The sequence below is a fragment of the Bemisia tabaci genome, chromosome 8, assembly GCF_918797505.1.
Source record: "Bemisia tabaci chromosome 8, PGI_BMITA_v3".
Classification (NCBI taxonomy): Eukaryota; Metazoa; Arthropoda; class Insecta; order Hemiptera; family Aleyrodidae; genus Bemisia; species Bemisia tabaci.
Window position 1 is genome coordinate 14,840,845 of NC_092800.1, and position 20,933 is coordinate 14,861,777.

The window sequence follows — 20,933 nt, forward strand, 5'->3', positions numbered from 1 at the left end:
AGATCTGTTAAATTGCGGAGTTTTTCATCGGAGGTGAAATACTGGTGCTTGATTGAATATTGGCGAGTGTTCCTCTGTAGTTTGCGGTCACTTGAATGGAGCAATAGTTCACAGAAAGATCCGCCACGCCGCACGGTGGATAGAGTGAGTGGGAGAGGTCGGACAAAATTAGGAAACTTTAAACACTTATAACTCCGTTTATACAAAACTTTGAGGTTCTAAAAGTAGTTCCATTGGTCTCCTCGTGAAATTTTCTTCGAAGAACACCCCTTAAAATTCAAATTGTGATGGAATTAACATCAAAATTTGCAGTTTTAGTAAAAAATTTCATGTCCGACCTCTCTGATTGACTCGATCCACTGTGCGCCGCCGTGCCGTTTTTCGATTCCAATAAGGTGGTTTCTCCGTTAAATGAATAATTTTGACGTGTTTATGAATGAATTTTGAAACCGCGTATCTAGCCATGCTCTAGCTGTAGAAAATTTCGATTTAAGGTGATTCGATAGACGCCATATTTTGTGTCAAAACGACATGCGACGTATCGCATCGATTGGTTCCATTCTTTTCAGCTTCTCGTCATTTTTCTCGAATTTCGAGATCGCAATTCTGATGTCAGGAGACTGAAGAGTTCATTTACCAATTTTGACAAGCAAATTCAACGTAATATAGACGTGTTTTTTTTTAAAGAGAAAATGTCGCATTCGAGTACAGTTTCGATACCAGTATCGAATGCGATATTTTTCCTCTAAAAAATAACTCGATTATTCAGCCATTCGTCATTTTTCTCGAATTTTGAAATCGCAATTCTGTTGTCAGGAGACTAAAGAATTTACTTACCAATTTTGACACTCAAATTCAACGTAATATAGACATGTTTTTTTTAGGGAGAAAATGTCGCATTAGAGTGCAGTTTCGATATCAGTATCGAATGCGATATTTTTCCTCCAAAAAACCACGCCTTTATTACGTTAAATATTTTTGTCATAATTTGTAAAAAAAAAAAAAACCCTTTAGTCTCCCGAAAACAGAATTGCGATCTCAATATTCGAGGAAAATGACAAGTAGCTGAAAAAGTGGAACTAATCAATGCGATATATCGCATGTCTTTTCGACACAAACTATAGCGTCCGTCAAATCTCCTTAAGCTTCGGAGGAAAACACAAAAAATTACTTTATAAAAGAGTACCTACTTACTGATGCCTTGACTGCGGTATGATGACTCTCAACTAATAGAATTCAGTCCACCGAGCATATGAGGCATTGTATTGACATTCACATACAAAAATAAGAGGGAGAAAAAAAAAAGTAGATAAATCCACGCACCCCGTTTAGTCGTGCCTTTCGGGTTTTTTCTCTAAAAATGGTAGGTTTATCTTATCCCTATGCTTTTAATTATTATCTTATTTCGTGCTCCAATTTTCGCATCGCGTAAGTTGTGTGTTTTTGTTCAAGTGTTCTTCATCAGGTTGAAAAACTGAAAAAACCTGACGAGACCAAAGAATAGAGAAATCATAAGGAAACACATAAAACTGAGAAAACATTTTAATTTAAAGCTTCATTTCGGAACTCTTACATTAAAATTTCGAGGAACGGTGATTGAGGAAAACTAAAGTTGAAATACAAATTAATTTTGAATACGCATATGGTAGGTGAATTGATACCAGATCAGGATTCAATTCCGTCCAGAGAAGGCTTCTTTGAGTCCCATTCTAGAGTTTGATGCTATTGTGGCGGAACGCAGCGATCAGGACCCGGTGTAGTAAATGAACCATCATCACGGTAGATCGTATGTTGGTATAGGCCCATTGTCCTCTGCATCATACGTCGCAGGGGCTGCGAGAGTTCCGTACTGACACAGCATGCCAATGAAAGCCACAGCTAAATACTTGACGAAAGCGCCCGGAAACTTCATCTTGGATGACGTAGTCACTTCAACTGCAGCAACGAGGAACTATTAGATCACTTGCAACGTAGTAGCAGACTGATGTTCTTGCGTATTACGGCAGCGTTTTTAAACCCGAGCAAGGATGTGATAACTAGCTTTATCTGCTAACCTAAAATCAGGCGGCTACGGATGTACTCGTGCGTCAATTTTTTGCCGTTGGAAACTTTATCGCCTTTGAAATTTCAACTTAAAAATATAATTTTAAGAACATTTTGTGGTAGAGTTTTTAGCTGAAATCTTATCACATTTGACCTTAGTTCAATGCCAATTTGTTTCTAAAAAAATCTCTGGTTAAACCCAGGATTGCGAACAAAATTTTCTAGATAATCTATCTCTGTCGTTTTGCAGGATGCTGATATTATTTGATATGGTTAATTTTTTTAATTATCTCCCGCAGTTTGACTTTTTTTAAAAAAAATTATGTGTAGAAACATTTCAAAACATATTTATTCTTTATTTTAAGAAAGCTTTAAAAAATATTTATAAAATAATTTGCCTTGGAGACTTTAAATGTGTTTCGTCGACTTTCAACTTTTTAAAAAGTTATAAAATGATTAAAAACTGAATCCAAACAGTTAAAACAATTCAAAATCGCACATGAGATTTATCAACGATTCAAAGTCGTTTCGAAATGTTTTTTTCAATCTTTGTTTTAAAGTCCCATCTCTGAAACATTTCATTCTCTTTAGAGATATATTTAAAACAACTTATAAGCATCATTGTGCGATTAGGGCGTGTGTCCAAAGTTCAAAATACGTGGGAGGTTGACAGTCCACCTGTTCTCCTTTTTGGGTGCACCTTATCGCAACAACAAAAGCATACACGCGCAAAATGGCACATGTCGGAGAAAGATTTTTAGGGGAAAAAAGTCGCACAAGTACTTTCTCCTTTCTCCTAATAGGAACTCGCTAATTATCTCTTTGATTTATGAAACGGTCTCGCGAAGCATGTTAATAATCCACAATAGCCCGGGAGAGTTGATAATTCTTCGCGTTTGAAATGCATACTAAATATTAAATAATGTGTGTTATCTTCGTTTCTCCCGAAGAAAGCTGGTTGTTGATCAATTAAGTATTATAATATTACCGGTGTTCATGGATCATCATCCGGATTCTGTTTATTGTCGAGATTCTGAACTGCCCGCAGTGGCTCTGATTCTTTTGTAGTGGTCGCTGCAGGATTTTGACCCGAAGTTCATAACAAAATTACCGGCTAATACTTTATCAAACTGATTAGAATAAATGAGGAGCTTGGGAGACAAGGCGCATAAGTGCAGTTTTCACTACCTCGAGAAATACGTGTTTAAGGTTTCAAAATTACACGGATCCTCTCGGCGGAGCGAAAGTTCAAACTGACTTTTTGATGCTAAAAAATTTGATAAGACTAGTTTTACTTGAAATCATTAATACTTCAATGGAGATGTAGCTTGTGTGAGGAATTTGCAATTTGACTGTTGATTCTTATGTAAAAGTTCGCGAGAAACACGATGGTGCCACTGGTTTTCTCTAAAATCAACTCCCAAGCTCAAAAAAAGCTCTCAAGTTGAGGCCAAAACGGAGGGGATATCCCACGCTATCCCGAGAGTCCACCTCTATACATCAAGACAAACTCTCCATGCAAAGATAGGGAGCAAATGCATTAATGACAGGGGTTCCACTTTATTTGCGGACTCAAAAACTGAAAACACGGCAACCCTGCTAATGTATTTGCTCCCTATCATTACATAGAGTTTGTTTTGATGTAGAGGTGGACTCTCAGGATAGCGTGGAATATCCCCTCCATTTTGGCCTCACTTCGAGAGCTTTTTTTGAGCTTGGGATTTGATTTCAGAGAAAACCAGTGGCACCATCGTGTTTCTCGCGAACTTTTACCTAAGAATCAATCGTCAAATCGCAAATCCCTCACACATGCAACATCTCCATTTCAGCTTGCTGATCCATATCCCGTCTTCTTCGATCTCTCCACATGCCGACCACTTCTCACACCCTCCGATCTCCTCTTTCTGTTCCAGGTCGCCACCCCGAACACGCCGGTCCTCGACCTCCAGCGTGGGCTCCGGCGGGACCCCGTCGACGAACCTCACCCCCGGCGTGCCGAACCACACCCAAGCCCGCGCCCGGAACCGCAGCCGCTCGCCCACCCCGAAACCAACCTCGGCCCCGCGACATTCCCTCTCTCTTGGCACCCGCGCCTCCATGGACGCCGGCCGGCGCAGCCGCAGCCCCACCCCGCGCAACACCCGCCCCTCCGGCCCGACCCTCGCCACCGCCGACCGCGCCTCCCGCCCCCGCTCCAAGTCGCCCCTTCCGCAGACCGAGAACTTCACCATCCTCTCGGAGAAGGCCGCCACCAAGCTGGGGGCCCCAAGGAGTCGGAGCCCTTCGGCCCAGGGGAAGCGCAGCCGCTCGCCCTCGGTCCATAGGGATAGGAGTGATAGCTACCAGGTCAAGGATAGGTCCAGGACCCCCAGCTTGCATGACCCTGATTTCCTGGGGCAGTATATTCAGCGACCCGAGCATAAGTACGAGTATGGAATCGATGAGACGCCCTTCCCTAAGATCTCCGATAACTTCGTCAACGAGGACTTCCGTAAGGTGAGTTCAACCCAGTATCTGCTATTCCGCACTAACCTATCTAGTGGTGACTCATGAAAATTGGCAACACTGTTTTGCTCCCATTTAAATGCATCGAAAATATCGGTTGGTGAGGCGTCCTGCCTCACCGAGAATCGTTATCGATAGTCTACCATACATTTAAATGAAGAAAAAACAGTGATGCCAACTTTCAAGAATCGCCACTGATCTAGTCAGGTACTCGTTTTTTGATGTCTCAAGTACTGTGTAGTAAATATTATGAGGTCCGTTCAGATATAAAGTATTTACGTCCAACATTAGTAGCGATAATTGGACTACATACATTTTGCACATTAACCTATGTCTAACCGCAATCCGTTCGCAGTCACAATTAATTTGATTTACTGGTAATTTCTAACCACTTTCAACCGGACCCTTATCCTGAGTTGAGGCAGTTAGCAACTCGCCTTGGTTGAACCTCGCTGTGTGGCTGAACCTTACTGTGTGGCTGAACTTCACTGTAAGGCTGAACCTCACTGTGTGGCTGAATCTTACTGTGTAGCTGAACCTCACTGCGTGGCTGAACCTAACTGTGTGGCTGAACCTAACTGTGTGGCTGAACCTTACTGTGTGGCTGAACCTTATTGTGTGGCTGAACCTTACTGTGTGGCTGAACCTCACTGTGTGGCTGAACTTCACTGTGTGGATGAACTTCACTGTGTGGCTAAACCTCACTGTTTGGCTGAACTTCACTGTGTGGATGAACTTCACTGTATGGCTAAACCTCACTGTTTGGCTGAACCTCACTGTGGCTTAACCTCACTGTGTGGCCATTTCAGTCACAATTAATTGGACGTATCTCTGCCAAACGCAACTATAGACGATTGGAAGTGCTCAAGAAAGCAGCATAAGGAACAATGTGGGCGTGATTCCCCTTGGGAAAATGGAAAAGCGGGATTTTGCATTCTACCAAACGGAACTAAGTGCCAAGTAACCGCGGCACCCATGAGCCGTGGGCATCAGAAAAGAGCGTCGTGGACAGCTCATGAGTGAAAGAGGACCACGAACGACAGCGCAACGGCGGCTGCTTTGTCGCCGCTAACGTCACTGGCGCTTTATAAGTCCCATTCATTCTTACGGCTCTCGACTAACGAGCACACCCCTTCTTTTCCACCTGCCTCCGGTTCCATTAAGCAGAATGGAGATGTTGCATGTGTGAGGGATTTGCGATTTGACTGTTGATTCTTATGTAAAAGTTCGCGAGAAACACGATGGTCCCACTGGTTTTCTCTGAAATCATCTCCCAAGCTCAAAAAAAGCTCTCGAAGTGAGGCCAAAATGGAGGGGATATCCCGCCCTACCCTGAGAGTCCACCTCTACATCAAAACAAACTCTCCATGCAAAGATAGGGAGCAAATACATTGACCGGGCTGCCACTTTATTTGGGGACTCCAAAACTGAACGCACGGCAACCCTGCTAATGTATTTGCTCCCTATCTTTGCATGGAGAGTTTGTCTTGATGTAGAGGTGGACTCTCAGGGTAGGGCGGGATATCCCCTCCGTTTTGGCCTCACTTTAAGAGCTTTTTTGAGCTTGGGAGATAATGTCAGAGAAAACCAGTGGCACCATCGTGTTTCTCGCGAGCTTTTACATAAGAAACAACAGTCAAATCGCAAATCCCTCACACATGCAACATCTCCATTACGTCCAATCAAAAAATGACGGTTTGATCTATCTATTAAGATGATTCGTTAAGCTCAAGTGACGTGGTCGAACTGGCATGCGATATATCGCATCTTTTAGGTCAAAAATCTCGGCAGATTTTGAATTTTCAGCAAAAAAAAGGACGATAGCCCCTGCGCATGAGCCTGAAGAATCATTCTAAACCCAAAAATCGGCAAAATTCAGAGAAATGAAAGCAGGATTGTGTTTGGAAAAAAACCTCGCATTCGATACCGAAATCGATAGCTGAATTGAATGCGAGGTTTTTTTTCCAAACACTATCCTGCTTTCATTTCTCTGAATTTTGCCGATTTTTGGGTTTAGAATGATTCTTCAGGCTCATGCGCAGGGACTATCGTCCTTTTTTTTGCTGAAAATTCAAAATCTGCCGAGATTTTTGACCTAAAAGATGCGATATATCGCATGCCAGTTCGACCACTTCTTTTGAGCTTGACGAATCACCTTAAGCTAGGCGATTTTATTTTCTTTTTCCCGCGGGATTTCAACGATGACTTTTCTCGTTACCAGGTGACCCCCCTGCGGGAGCGGAACAGCATCGACGAGGGGCGGAACCGCCGCAACTCGCAGGACCCGAAGGGCGTGGACACGTCGCCGGCGCACCGCGTCTCGGACAACTTCATCGGGACCTCGCAGTACCACTTCCTCAACCCGAACCCGGTGAAGGAGAACCGGCGGAGCGCCTCCCCGATCCGCGAGACCTCGGGGGTGGACTACTCCCCCGCCGCCGTCCGCGTCTCGGACAACTTCGTCAACCACCCCCAGAAGACGGCCGTCAAGAAGGCCGCGCCGAGCAAGAGCCCCAGGAAGTCCATCTCCAAGAGCTCCGACGACGACCCCAAGAGCGACGCCCAGCTGTCCGATCACTCGGACGAGGGATATCGGAGCCTCGGGCTTGTGCCCGCGAACGCTGCTACCCCGAAAAATGGTGAGTGTCTTCTTTTTTTTATACATGGAGGTGGTGGTTTGAGAGAATGGCAGGAGACAGGTTGCCGAAGAAGGTCCTTGGTCGGGTTCCTCCTGGGAGAAGACGCAGAGGGCGCCCAATGAAAGGTTGGAGGGAGGGGATTGAAGCGGAAATGTTAAGGTGCTCAATCCCCCAAGGTTTGTGGTTTGAAAGAGAGCAGTGGAGGTTAGGAGTCGTAGAGCGCGAGGGAGTGCTGTAAAGCGACTTGTATGTATGTAGGTGGTGGTTTTCACGCACTGAAAAAAAAATCTCGGTGTATTTACTAGGAAGAGGGTAAAATTACCAAGAATCCAGGGTTCTATCTGATCCCAGTTTTTTCTCGGTAAAATTACCATTTACGGAACTGGTAATTTTACCGAGAAATCTCGGTAAAATCATTGAACTTTCTCGGTAATTTTACTGGACCTTGGTAAAAACGCCAAAATTTTTTATCGGCTGTGGTAGAATTACCGAGATAAAATGCCAAAGTTGCCGGGAATTGATTACCAATAAAAGTGGTATTCTTACCTGAAAAAAAACAGTAAAAATACCGGTTTTTAGGTAAGCTTACCAGTCTGTCTTGGTAAAATTACCAATAGTTGGTAAAAAAAAGTGAGATGGTAAAGGTGCCAACGGACCTTGGTAAAAACGCCGAGAATTTTTTTTCAGTGTGGTGTTTTCGTGGTTGAGCCAGGAGAAGTAGTAGTTTATCGCAAAATGTGGTCCATTTAGCGTCCGAGAACTTTCCTTTTTTTCAGTGAGAGAGATGCGAAGTTCACTGCGCGAATTACGGAGGGCGAAAAGAACTCAGCAACATTTCTCGCTCTGAAACGAACTGTTTTTCTTCCGTTTTCTCCCTCCCTCTGACAGTTCTTCTCACTCTTTTGATTAATTACGTTCGCTTTTTTCTCCGTTTGATTGAGTTGCTCTTTTGAGGAACGAAACGCGCGGTGCCTCCATGTCGGAACTCTGTGTGCAGTCGGAATTTTCTGGAATGAGGGCTTTTGCAAGGGTCCGAAATGTTTATTTTTCTTGCCGGAATCGCTCCTTTACTCTGCCATGCTATGGAAAAATGCAGTATGAACTTTCGAATGTTGCCAAATGTATTCCCACAGTATCCATTTTTGTAGGAAAGTAATAAGTATTTTTGACTGAATTGGTCAGAGGCTTGGATTAATTTGTGAGTAAAATTCTCCAAAAAAATTGGAAGGAAATTATGACAGAGTTTTTTATAAGTGTTTTTATTCTATTGGAGAGAATTTGGCAGCGTTTGAAGGCTCATACGGTGTTCCTCCGTAGTACAAAAGTATTATGGTGGGGTTGTTGAAGTACTTTTCCAGCGATTTTGAGGAATCGATGCCTAAAAACTGCACTGCTAGTTGAAAGCAGTCACTCAGTTCTAATTTCATAACTATAGTACTTCCTCTTTCCTCTACTTGTCTCTCCTTTGCTTAAGTGTAAAACGCACTCTAGACAGTTAGTCGCAAATATTGAGACTCTTTAAATTCCTCTGTTGCAATAAACCGTAAGCCCCAGTTACGGAGGATTATCATAATACCACCTCCTGTCTTATCTACGTAATTTGTTTTCGTCAAAAACCGTATCACGAGCAATGTCATAAACTCATTAATAACGATTATTCTCCAGAGTTCATCATTCATCAAGTTATGATGGATGTAAACAGAGTTTGAAATTTGAGATGCTAACTAACTTGTTTGCGTCGTTCCGAGCGCAAGAAACCGGTGCAATTAGTATCATTACCGTTCTAAGACGCATATTCCAGATTCAAATTCTATTAGATGAGCAATAGAAATGTAGTGATGAGCTTAGTCAGTGAATAAAGGAAGAGGTCGAGGAAGATGTACTTGTGACTTCGTCGTGGGGTTAGCAGGATATTTTTTTCTAAAGTGAATGATTTATTGTCTCTTGCAGCTTCCATAAATTGGCGTTTCGTGATGGATTTGGGATTAAAAATTATCATCTCGCGTCACCTCCTCATCTACGGTTTTTGAAAAATCGGCGCTATCACTGAGAAAAAACCATGGTTATAATCACCATATTAGTGGTGTTCAATATGCACTCTTAATCAGTAGTGGCCATAACTAATAACCAGTAGTAAAATTACCATTTAATGGTAAAAATATCTCTATTACTGGTTATGGCAACTACTAATTAAGAGTTCGTATTGAACACCACTAATATGGTAATTATAACCATAATTTTTTCTCAGTGTACGCGCTCATGCTGCCGTTACGTAGCGCAGATTTGAACGCCTCCTCCCCCTGTAACGTATCCGTAACGTAGATTCAGGACCCCCTCCTTCTTAGAGCGTTATGTATTTAATGAATAGTTTCTTAGCTGCGGGCCGATTATTGAAATGGATAGACAAAGCTATAGACAAAGCTATAGACAGAGCTATAGACAAAGAAGACAAAAGGGATATGGAGGGATCCTATCGGTGGAAGCGGATGGTTGCTATGGACAAAGGCAGTAGGTAAGACTAACTAACGGCAACCCACGAGAAACCCGACAGTCAGTCCATCATTTTCTCCCTTAGTCTATAGGAACCACACATTTCAACCAATAGGATCGCTCCATAGGTACCATAGAGAAAAAAAGAAGGTGTTCGCATTTCGGGCATCTTGGAATTTTTTTGATGGCGTAGGTCGGTACAGCGACGTTTTTCATCGATTTTCTTGGAAATTGTGTAATTTATGGAAAAAAGTCATTCTATAAAAAGTGCTTGAAATTATATCATGAGTTGATTTAAGCAAAAAAATGGGACATTACGGTCCGTTTTTCATAACTTCGAATTCCGGATTTCGCTGGCCAGGTTGTACCGACCTACGTCATAGGGTATAAACAAACCTCAAGGTGCAAACACATCCTTTTTTTTTTCTATGGCTCCATACACCCTATGTCCTTCTTGTCTATAGCTTTGTCTATCATTTCAATAATCACCTTGCTGAATAGCAAAGAAACAAGTGGAAAAACACCCCTTTAACCTGAAGCAGCATTAGATGCACCTGCGACTTACAAGCGCTTGTTGAAAGTGAAACACCAATAGGAAACCAGGATTTCGATAGCTCGACGTCGAGCCATCGAAATCCTCCTTGCTCACTGATTAACTTTCAACAAGCGCTTGTAACTCGCAGGTGTATCTGGCCCTTGAAACCGCCGTTTCGGTCACTCCACGTTAATTTTCCAATTTTCTGAAAGACTTGAGCGTGAATTTTTGTAGTCCTGCTTCCTCCTTTCTTTTAAAGCAGTATGAATATGAACCTGCACAATTTAATGCTTTCAAATTTGATTTATTCGTAAGCCAACGTATAATCGAATAATCAACAAAGCAATCTCAATTAATTTAATTTCAACAGCAAACAAAGCTGGCAGGAGCCGTGCACGCGAAGGGAGGATAGTTCGCGATTCATGTCGAAGCCACGCAAAACCATGCTGCCGATGCAAATAAAATATCCATACTTTGAATGAGGTCTCAAGAATAAGAAAACACAATTTGACAACGTGCTCCGGCATGAAGGCTGCGCGTTATTCATTGAGCATTCCTCCGCTAAGATCGGAAAATATTTGAACTTAGGGCACTGCACATACATACATTAAGGTCATTAACACTCGCCATAGTTGCCGATCGACGGTTATTTTGTCAACTTCAGCCATTTACTCTGTGCAGTGTGCAGACTGTCAAAATAGCTTTTTCGCCTATGTGTGAAGCACCCGGAAGTGAATTTTCTGGCTTAATCGTAAGTCGAAAAATGCGTAGCTCTGACGTCGTCAGTCATGCGACGTTGTAAGTTCCCACTCATGTTTTATTTTTTAAAAGGAAACTGACCGACTATTTTCCAAATGTATCAGGCCGCCGATAGAATTTGTGGTTACGTCATTTCCGTCGCGACCCTAGCGTGAATTTCAAATTCTTGAACTTCGTTGCGTAGAGGTTTTGAAAAAGAACCATTTTCTGTTGAGTAGGTTCTCAATTTCTCGGGAATGTACAAAAATAGTACTGTAAAAGTACTGTTTTTTTCCAACCAGTTTCAGTAGACACTCTGCCTCAAAACTGATTTCACCGCACATTAAAACAAAATACGGGTTATACGGACATTCAGTCCATTCCGGGCTAAGTGGCCGAAAGTACCGGGTGCTGGAGCCGTAGCTTCGACTCAGCGACAAGAACCCTCCACCGGCCTCTTGGCGACAGGTGGAAGCTTTTACTTTCAGGGATTCGCCACGTCCTTCTGAACAATTATGAGGAATTTATAAGGGAGCAACGGTCATGTTACCAACTAGGTGGATTATGAGCTTCGGCTGACATAATAACTCAAACAAATGTCCCAAACTTCGGTATGCTTGCAAAAGATAACCTTTTTTTCCCTCTTTTTACCTCTTTTTACCTCTTTTTCCCCCTTTTTTCTCCCTCTCCTCCTTTTTCCCTTCTTTGTCCCCCTTTTTCCCTTCTTTGTCCCCCTTTTTCCCTTCTTTGCCTCCCTTTTCCCCTTCTTTATCCCCCTTTTCTTCGGCCCGAGGGGCTTTTTTTCGGTCATGCCACCCTGGTCCCCCCTGTGTCCACCACTGCCCCGGCACAACGTATCTGACCACATTCTCGAACCCTGGCTTTTCTCTTGTTGCAGGTTCACCAAAACGGCCAGCCCGGACGACCCGGAGTCGCTCGGTGGGCGGCGTCCACTCCTCGCCGACGCACCAGTCCCCGGCCCACCAGACCCAGTCGCCCTTCCGCCGCAACGCCTCGACCAACCGGTCGGCCCGATCGGCGGGCTCCTTCAGCAACCCCAGCTCCCCGAGCAAGTCCTCCAAGACGCCCTGCGACGCCCACCCCGGCCTCGGGCGGAAGCAGAAGAGCTCCCTGACCGAGGACACGTTCTGCCAGCAGGTGGCCGACATCATGCAGCAGTACGCGGCCATGATGCCCTCCCCGAGGAAGGACTCCAAGCCCGACTGCGGGATCATCACCAGGATCCCCGCGCCCGTCGCCGGCAACAAGTCGTGAGAGTTCGCCCTCCTGTCGACCTTGGTCAAGTACTCGCCCTTCGTCCTCCTCTTCTTCTCTAACCTCTGTTTGCTCAGGGTGTCGGTCTTTCTTCTGGGCAAGTGAGCTCGTGCATTGCGGATCTGGAGCCTCGTCGTTGAAATCTATGTCAACGCGATGAGACATCGGAAGTTGACGTATTACACACGAAGAAAAATCTATGGCTTTATGCTGCCGTGCTAAGGAGGAACGCCGTATGAACATTCGAGAGTTGCCAAATTTCCTTCGATAAAATGTCTATTTTTTATGAAAATTGTGAATATTTTTCCTTTAAATTTTCAGAATCTTTAGGTAAAATTGCGGACTAAATTATCTGAAAAATTGGCAGGAAAATATTCATAAATTTACCAGGAAATTCGTGTTTTATCAAAGGAAATTTGGCAACGCCTGAAGGTTCATACGGCGTTTTTCCTTAGCACGGCAGTATGAACCAATCAGTGGTTCATATGGAGTACAGTTAATAGTCCCAAATGAGCTAATGATTCTCGGTCTGTGAACCATACTGCCGTGGCAAAGAAGAACTCCGTATGAGCCTTTAGGCGTTGCCAAAGTTCCTTCAATAAAATGCGGATTTCCTGCAAAACTTGAGGATATTTTTCTCCCAATTTTTCTCAGAATTTCATGCGCAATTTAATCTACAGTATCTGAAAATTTAAAGGAAAAATGTTCATAACTCTTTTCCAAAATTAACAATTTATTGGAGGAAAGTTGGCAACCCTCGAATATTCATGCGGCGTTTTTCGTCAGAACAGCATCATACTAAGGTATCTCGTATCATTATTTGTAAGGTATCTACACCAGCACTAAGGTATATGTGCTATTAGTATATTTTACCTTTACTACTATTTGTGGTGTTCCATATGAATCAATAATTAGTTTATAAGCCATAGCTTTTTCTCAGTGGACGGCGCAGTTAGGCCCTTGTCTTGACTTACCTCGCCGACAAAGCCAGGAATAGTTGCAACAATCAAGCTGCTGGAGACGGAAATTGCCGTGCTAAGAAAAACGACGTATGCGCCTTCAGATGTTACCAAATTTTGTTTGACAAACTACGAATTTTCGAGGACATCGGTGTAAATTTTTGTCCGAATTTTTCAGAGGTTTTTGTTTGTAATTTGATTTAAAAAATCAGACAATTTCATGAAGAAATATTCGTGACTTTTCTCAAAATTTGTTATTTTTTTAGACAAAATTTTGCAACATTTGAATGTTTACACAGCGTTCTTCCTTAGCACGGCAGAAAAGAGGTACTCCTCTAGCCTCTTTATGACAGTTATTGGGGAAGTTCTGGAACGGTACCGAACCTGACTTCAACACAATAGTAATACAAATAAACGCAGACTACACTACATTTTGCAGTAAAAAGCTTATATTTCTAGTTCGTCCATGGAAGAATCCATCTGCATTTGACGAATAATGACTGATATGTCATTTCTAAACTGAGCCAAAAAAGCGGGTTGTTGCTGCAAAATGTACATTGTTCAAACCTATCTTTGAAAATAATAATTCGTCTGCAGGATTTAGGAGCAGCAACTATTTATTCATACAGAATGTTTTTGATGCATACTGGTCGTTCATTGCGGATATCATTTTTCTGGGTATCCTTTAATCTGAGTTAGTTGATTTCAGCTCTCAATTTAAGCTACCGTAATACCAAATGGTACGGTAAGAAACATTTTCATGATTTTCAAAGAGGATTGCATTGCCAGATAACGTTCAGGCAACGTCCATGACCTGTTGGTGCGTTTTTGAAGGTGCTTTAGGATCAAGAAAAAACCAGTGGCGTGGCGTGCTTTGCGATTTATCGATTGATCTGCCATTCAACCGTATGGAAAAGGATCGATGGACACGAACACCTCAATAATCGATTCTTTACCACAGCTTCAATTGAGGATTCATCGATAATCGGTCACTCGCACACCTCACCATTAGTTTGGAGAAAACAATGTTAAATGATCCATCCTAAGGCGATTCCTTTTGCTCGAAAAATGTTGACCTGAGTTTTGTTCACAAGTTTTTTTTCCTCTTTTTCTTGGACCAGGTAACAAGAGCAATACTTTGTAAATTCATCGAAATGATTTTTTATTTATTTATTTTTTTTTTGTGGGGAAGGCTGCAAAATATCATTCAGAACTGACAGTATTAGACATAAGTTCACATAAAATTTTTAATATCAATGCTCTTGAGCCGACCTAAAGGTCGATGTAGAGAATATCTTCCTTTTTAGTGATTAATAATTTACATTACATTACCTAAAATGACGTAGGTAGACTTTTTAAGGACTGACGCAATAAATATTTATTATCACATCCATATCTTAGCAACTTGATCCTCATATCATTTCCAAGGTCTGCGAGTGCTCAATTTTCGAAATTAAAAAAGAAAAAAAGAAGTTAACTTGAACCGGAATCGTGCTTCCTTAGATTTCGTATGTTGACCAATCAAAAATTTACATACATGACGTACGTAATTTTTTATAATGTTGATGTTAAAATTGTGCAACTGTTACACTTTGCAATTGCAATCATCGTGTTCTCAGAGTTATAGTCTGCAATAATTGACGTGGAAGGCTCAAAACGAGATGTCATAGATAGACGTTCTGAAAGATAAAATAAGAAAAGAGGCTGACTATCTCGTGATAAATCATATCTGAAAGCAATGACTCGGCTTCCTCCGTCTAAAAGTCTGATTCTTTTGAACTCGCAATAGGTGTAAGTACATTCATTCCGTTCGTAACATATATCTGCTTAGGTCAATCTATTAGTCAATTTTTTACGTTGAACACTATTTAAAATCCATACGTGAGTCAGTAGGACCCGTTTGATATCGTAGCTCTATATTCAATGGACTTTTGTAGCGCGTCACAAATTCCATAACTCATTTGCAGTTTGGAAGTATTCATCAGTGGAAAAAGTGTATATCAATCATGTACGAATTTGCATCGAGTCAACCAAAAATGGTCACATTTTAAGGTTAACGTTATATCGCAGCAGTAGTCAGTATTTTCAACATTATGGGTTTTTAAGTTGGACTAAATTAATTTGAGCGAAAGCATGGTCCCTGAATGAAGTAGCTTTTCCTAAACTTTGTTGAATAGTTTACGTTTCCGAAAGAGAGCAGAAATATTGTTTTGCATGTGAGGGGTTTTGCGATTATTTTGGAAATTTGAAAGATTTATTTCGGGACTAAGAGAAAGTTTCTTGAAATTTTCAAAATGACCTGCAAAACTGCTCGCGTGATGAAAAATAAATTGTCTAGTTAAATGTGTCATTAGTTAGTATCAATCGGCTCCCTTTCAACAAGCATCGTCCATTTCTTGTTGTATTGATAGAAAGTACACACGACCATGCTTCCTGTTGTATCAGTATTCCATTACCGTAAAATTTAAAGTTATTTTAACGCAAACTCGGTTAGAAAATTTTCAGACGTCCCTGTCAAAGAATATTGGTGCGGGAAACAATTGTCTCAAAATCAAGGGTTATTCCAAAGGAAAAACAAGCGCTATGGGCATAATTTCAATGAAAATCATCAATTAGAATATCTAAATAATTTTTCCACAGAAGAACTGGCAGCCGGCTCTCTCTAGATATTTGAATATTTTTTCATCTCGCAACGTCTAGAAAACTTTCCCGCACCACAAATAGTTTTTCCTATTGTAAACTTCTGTAAATAAACGAACTGTATTTTCTTTTGTATAGTTTCCAGCATATTGAAGGATTTTTTTAATGTTGAGGGTGTTGAAATAGCAATTTATAATGAGTAAAATACATATAATATTCTTGGAAAAGAACTTTTAAGTATGTTATTCACTATGCTTATGAGTCGATTCAAATCCTGCTAAACAATTTAGCCGTTGGCAGTCATTTCAATGCACCCATTCAAAATGTAATGCCAGAGCAATTCCCCGAACTTATGAGTGAATTCCTTCCCAGCATAAACCCGATTTTAAATTTAATTACAACTCGCTAATGTAGGGGTGCTCACCATGCCATGAAGACGAGTATAAATGAATTCCAAGGTTTATACTTATCTATGCACTTGAATGAATGCTATATTGAAAACCAATCCTCTCTAGAATAAAGAAGGAAAACAGATGTTAAAACTTGTGATTTAGTTAACATAGAGGCAACACTTTTGTACAGCAACTTTTATCTTGTAAAATGATAGAGCAGAATTTAGGTAGGTAGAAAATAAATGTACGAGAAGTTATCTTATTTTTTTCTTATATTGCCAGTTATTTTTTTATAAGTAGTCATTAAATTACTATTTTCGTAGGTAATAATCAGGTTTTTTTTTTCAAGAATTGAGGAAGGACTGTGCTCGAAAATTTGAGGGGTAGTTGCTGCATCTTCTTAGCCATCTTTATACAGTTGCTACGTATATGTGAGACGATTCGATCACTTACGTCAAAAAATGCGTAACTCTTTATAAAGTTTATTTCCATCGAAATTTCTGATTATGGCTTACTTTTAAAAGGAGAAGTTACTGCTTTTCCTTGAAATTCTTTGTGGATATTTTTGAATGAGAGAAAGAAATCCACAGAAAATTTCAAGAAAAACTGTTGATCCATTTTTCATCTCTAAAAACATAAGTAATCGGTCTGCAACGTCGCATCAAAGATGAGCATTTGCCAACTTTAGCAATCGAAATTGTGGTTAATTTTTACCAAACTAACAGTATTCTTCGTAAGTTTGCCCCCGATTAGTAACGTCCTTGTATACACTAAGGTGCGTTTTAATTTGACTCGGGAAAATAGGAATAAAAATTACTGGCCTTTTGATCTTCGATAGGTGATTTTAATAGAAAATGAAAATTGGTGCTTACTTGTATCTGTTTTTTTACGTTTGTGCTCTGGAATGAAGTCGTGTTTAGTCGATCACGACTGATATACGCATCTTACCTGTTGCTATGTTTTACTAATTTTTGTCTTCTTTTAGAGATATGTATTACGTTTTTATGTTCTATATATTTTCTAGTTCATAGATACTTTATATTTTTTTTTTCGATCGTTTTGGAGACGAAACTGCGGAGTGTCAGTCCGTTAAGAAGGACTGATTGTGCTTGACAAATAACTGAGGCCTGTTTTTTGAGTTGTTGGTTTGTTAAATAGTTTAGTTTTATTTCGAACTGTAAGTTTTAATTTTTCATTCATTTGTATATTTGTTAAAAAATTTATAATCAAATTATAATTTATTTTATCTGACAAACAAAACTTACGTCTTTTCTATTTTTGAAGTATATACTCGTCATCTGTCTGACTCAATATATGGATCGAATTTGGCAGAAATAGGGAACAAACGCAGTCAGTGTTCTAAAAATCGTGCAACTTAATTTCTACCTCAAAAATGCCCGTAAGCTTAATTTATTTTTGTTTCCCTGTCAAAAAACGTCAATTTTGAAAGCAAATAACTATTCTACAAATTCATCGAAAGGACATGCATTCAAATTTTCTAAAACAAAGAAAACCTTGCTCAATTTTTACAAGATCGTATAATTGCGTTTTGGGTCCCTTCTGCTAAATTCAATCCATTTCATCCAAGTGTGCGTAAAATTCGCAAATTTTCCATTTAAAGCTCTTGACAAAAACCTTAAGTGACTCTGCTTTTAGCAAAAAATATACCTAAACGAAACAAAAAAAAAAAGAAAAAAAGGTGATAGTGGTCCAGGCCTAATTTTGAGTAAGTTGGTCGTTCCAAATCGACTGTGGCTGGATCTCAGTTCAAACGAGTCCAATTTGGACGAATTAAGACTATGAACTGCAGTTCGTTGCATGGTTTTGCCGAGCAAGTTATAGCTTAGTTGGAATACAAATTGCAATTGGGAACTATAATTTCTGGCTCAGTTTAGAAACAACGTATGCACCGCTAGTTTCCCTATGCACATAAGTGTTTTTACAAATGAGACAGAAAGTATAGTTCCAAATTGCAAAATGCAGTCCAGTTATGATAAGTCCAGTGGCGAGGCGTGAGGCGTGAGTGATCGATTATCGATAAATCCCCATTTGGACTCCATTTTGCAATTTGGAACAACAATTTCTGCATCATCCGTTAAAACACTTTTGTACATGGGGAAACTAATGGCACATACGTTGTTCCTGAACAGAGCCAGAAATTGTAGTTCCTAATTGCAGAATGCAGTCCATTTGAAGCTGTTGTGAAGAATCGATTATTCAGGTGTTTGTTGCGAACACACTGTTGATCGACCTTTTTCCATAGGTTTAAATGGCAGATCGATCGATTTATCTCAAAGCACGCTACGCCTCTGGATAAGTCCTCGGAACAAGTTCGCCCGAAATTCCCCAAACCGCGCTCTTGTGGATTCGGCCTCAGGATTCAGCGAAAACAATCAAATCACAGTCAAATCACTATTATTTCAAGATCTATACATAATTAGTTACTGTTTCAGCCACGACTTGAGTTCGAGTATTTTTTTGTGGACTAACGTCCCTTTTTTCATTGACGATCGTGTAAAAATTTCCTCAGCCAGAAAACTAATGAATGCTTGGAAAAAGAGGAAAGTATCAAAAATCTTCACGTGAAGTACATACAGGCAATAAAAGCACCCCCTTTCCCCTCCTCGAATCAGTAATAAGAACAACAACGCCTAAATGCAACTATTCGTGTTTCATTGATGTGCGTATTGCATACTCAAAGCATTGAAGGTGCTCTTTAGTTGCTAGTCCATGTAGCAATGCACGGGAAAAAAATTTAATGTTGCTTTAGCACGAATATTGTTAGGAAAGTGTGCGACATAAGTATAAATGCTGATTTTACCATAACAAAATGCTATGTTGACTACGTTCACGGTTAAATGAATAAATTCAATGTCGTGTTAGCATTTTTTAAATGTAAAATCAGCATTTGATACTTTTTGCAAATTTTTTTAACAGTATAAATGCTAAATCAACATTCAATTTTTTCCGTGTGGATTGCAATACGGGGGGAAATTGAAATGTCAGAGCCGCAGGAGCTCTACTGCCTTGCGACGGTGCTAATGTCACTAGACACTTGATTTATTAACTCAAGGACGGTTGTAAAATTTTCCTTAAAAATTTGGATGAATTTTCCTGTCGATTTGACGAAAATCTCTTTGAAACTGCCAATATCAAAGATGCAACCCTTAATAGAGAAAACAAAGTTTTTGAATGTTCATACTTGCAATACGGTTGTGTCCTTCTTGTCTGTTCAATAAATTTCGTATTCATTCTAAGTTGAGACACGACCGTAAAAATCGATGACGTTGTTTTAAAAGAATAACGATGCATAATTTTACCTACATTCGAAAAGAAGAAGAAAATACGTCATAAGAAGTCTAAAACATCACAGAACGGAGTAGATGCTTTTCCAGGTTTGTTACAACGTCTTATTTTCGGTGGAAAAGTCCCTAACGTCAGAATCTTCCTCGTGCGACGGTTGGCCGATCATTGCCTTTTTAGGCAGGTAAGTTACTTTTTGTAACCAAGTGTAGTTGACCCCGTCAGTGGTGTGGCGTGAATTGCGATGTATCGATTGTGGTGTCATTTAAACCTATAAAAAAGATCGATTAGCAGGGTGTTCGCAGCGAACACCTTAATAATCGATTTTTTACCATAGTTTTAAATGGCATAACAATCGATGTATCGCAATTCACGCCACGCCACTGGACCCCGTGTGCTAGGCAATGAACGAGAGTGAGTCACTTCGCATGTTTTTTTCCCCCTTAATTTTTTTGGCTAAACGAAAATAAATCATGCTGAAGCTTCCGGCATTATTTACTCTCTCTGCTTTTCATTCCGGTAGTTCTCTTCTCTTTCTCGCCTTGGTTTTCTCAAGTTCACGCACGCGTTTGCTCTGTGCCGTTTTTGTCTCATCTACAGCCAAACTAAGCGTCGCTCCTCCAGCGTAGAAGGGGGTGTCACGATCTCTACATGAGCCTTACTCTCCATATAACTCTATGTTTTCCGGGTCTCATGTGGAAATAGAGACACGCCCCACCCCACGTCAGAGGAGCGACGTTAAGTCTCCTAACTGGTCAATTTAGTTTTTACATTTCATATTCATTTTCCCTTTTTTCTATACTTTCGTTCAATTCCCTCCTTTTTTTTTGCCATTCAAATCCTTGTATGGATATTTCTGTTGCTCTTAAACTTCTATTCGCCTTTTTCGGTCATTCACGCGTGCTCAGAAATGAACTCTCCTGACACGAGCGAATGTTTTTTTCCTTCTTTTTTTTACTCCTTCTTTGACCGACATTTGTGTAGCGCTTCCTTTCTTCAATGAGTCACTATAAGATTAGCTTTGTTTTCCCCCGCATTGTTTCGTACCTTAATAGTGTAGCTGCGCAGCATCAGTCTTCGAGTCCAAATTCTTGTTCCTTTGATACAGAGGGGTAACAAGGGCTAGGGTTGAAACGGATTATATTTTGGTACAAAAAATCGAATTTCATAATTTCGACCCGAAACTGCTTGCAGTATTCTTAAGTATAAGTTGCCAATAATGAGTTCATTTTTTGCCGACAAAAGGCGTAAAAACGCGCAATAATTTGCCAATTTTGTGCATATTTGAATTTAAAAAAAATTTAAAAAAATATATGTATATATATACTCAAAACTTCGTCTTTAAAACATAAAATTTCAATCCGTGACTCCTTCCAATTAGATACTGTAAGGGTACACGGACTTTATGTCCACT

The 20,933-nt window shown here is 40.5% G+C and overlaps 1 protein-coding gene across 2 annotated transcripts in view; it reads left to right on the plus strand.

Annotated features, from left to right (window-relative positions):
- The window catches only part of LOC109037253 (uncharacterized), a 335,208-nt gene extending 317,732 nt beyond the window's left edge, over window positions 1–17,476 (plus strand). For both annotated transcript variants that reach the window (XM_072303873.1, XM_072303872.1), the window contains 3 exons: window positions 3,957–4,539; window positions 6,770–7,187; window positions 11,849–17,476. In XM_072303873.1, coding sequence (XP_072159974.1) covers window positions 3,957–4,539; window positions 6,770–7,187; window positions 11,849–12,225 — 1,378 coding nt within the window. In that variant the 3' untranslated portion in view covers window positions 12,226–17,476. The remainder of the gene's footprint in view (window positions 1–3,956; window positions 4,540–6,769; window positions 7,188–11,848) is intronic.
- Window positions 17,477–20,933: the final 3,457 nt, after the last annotated feature.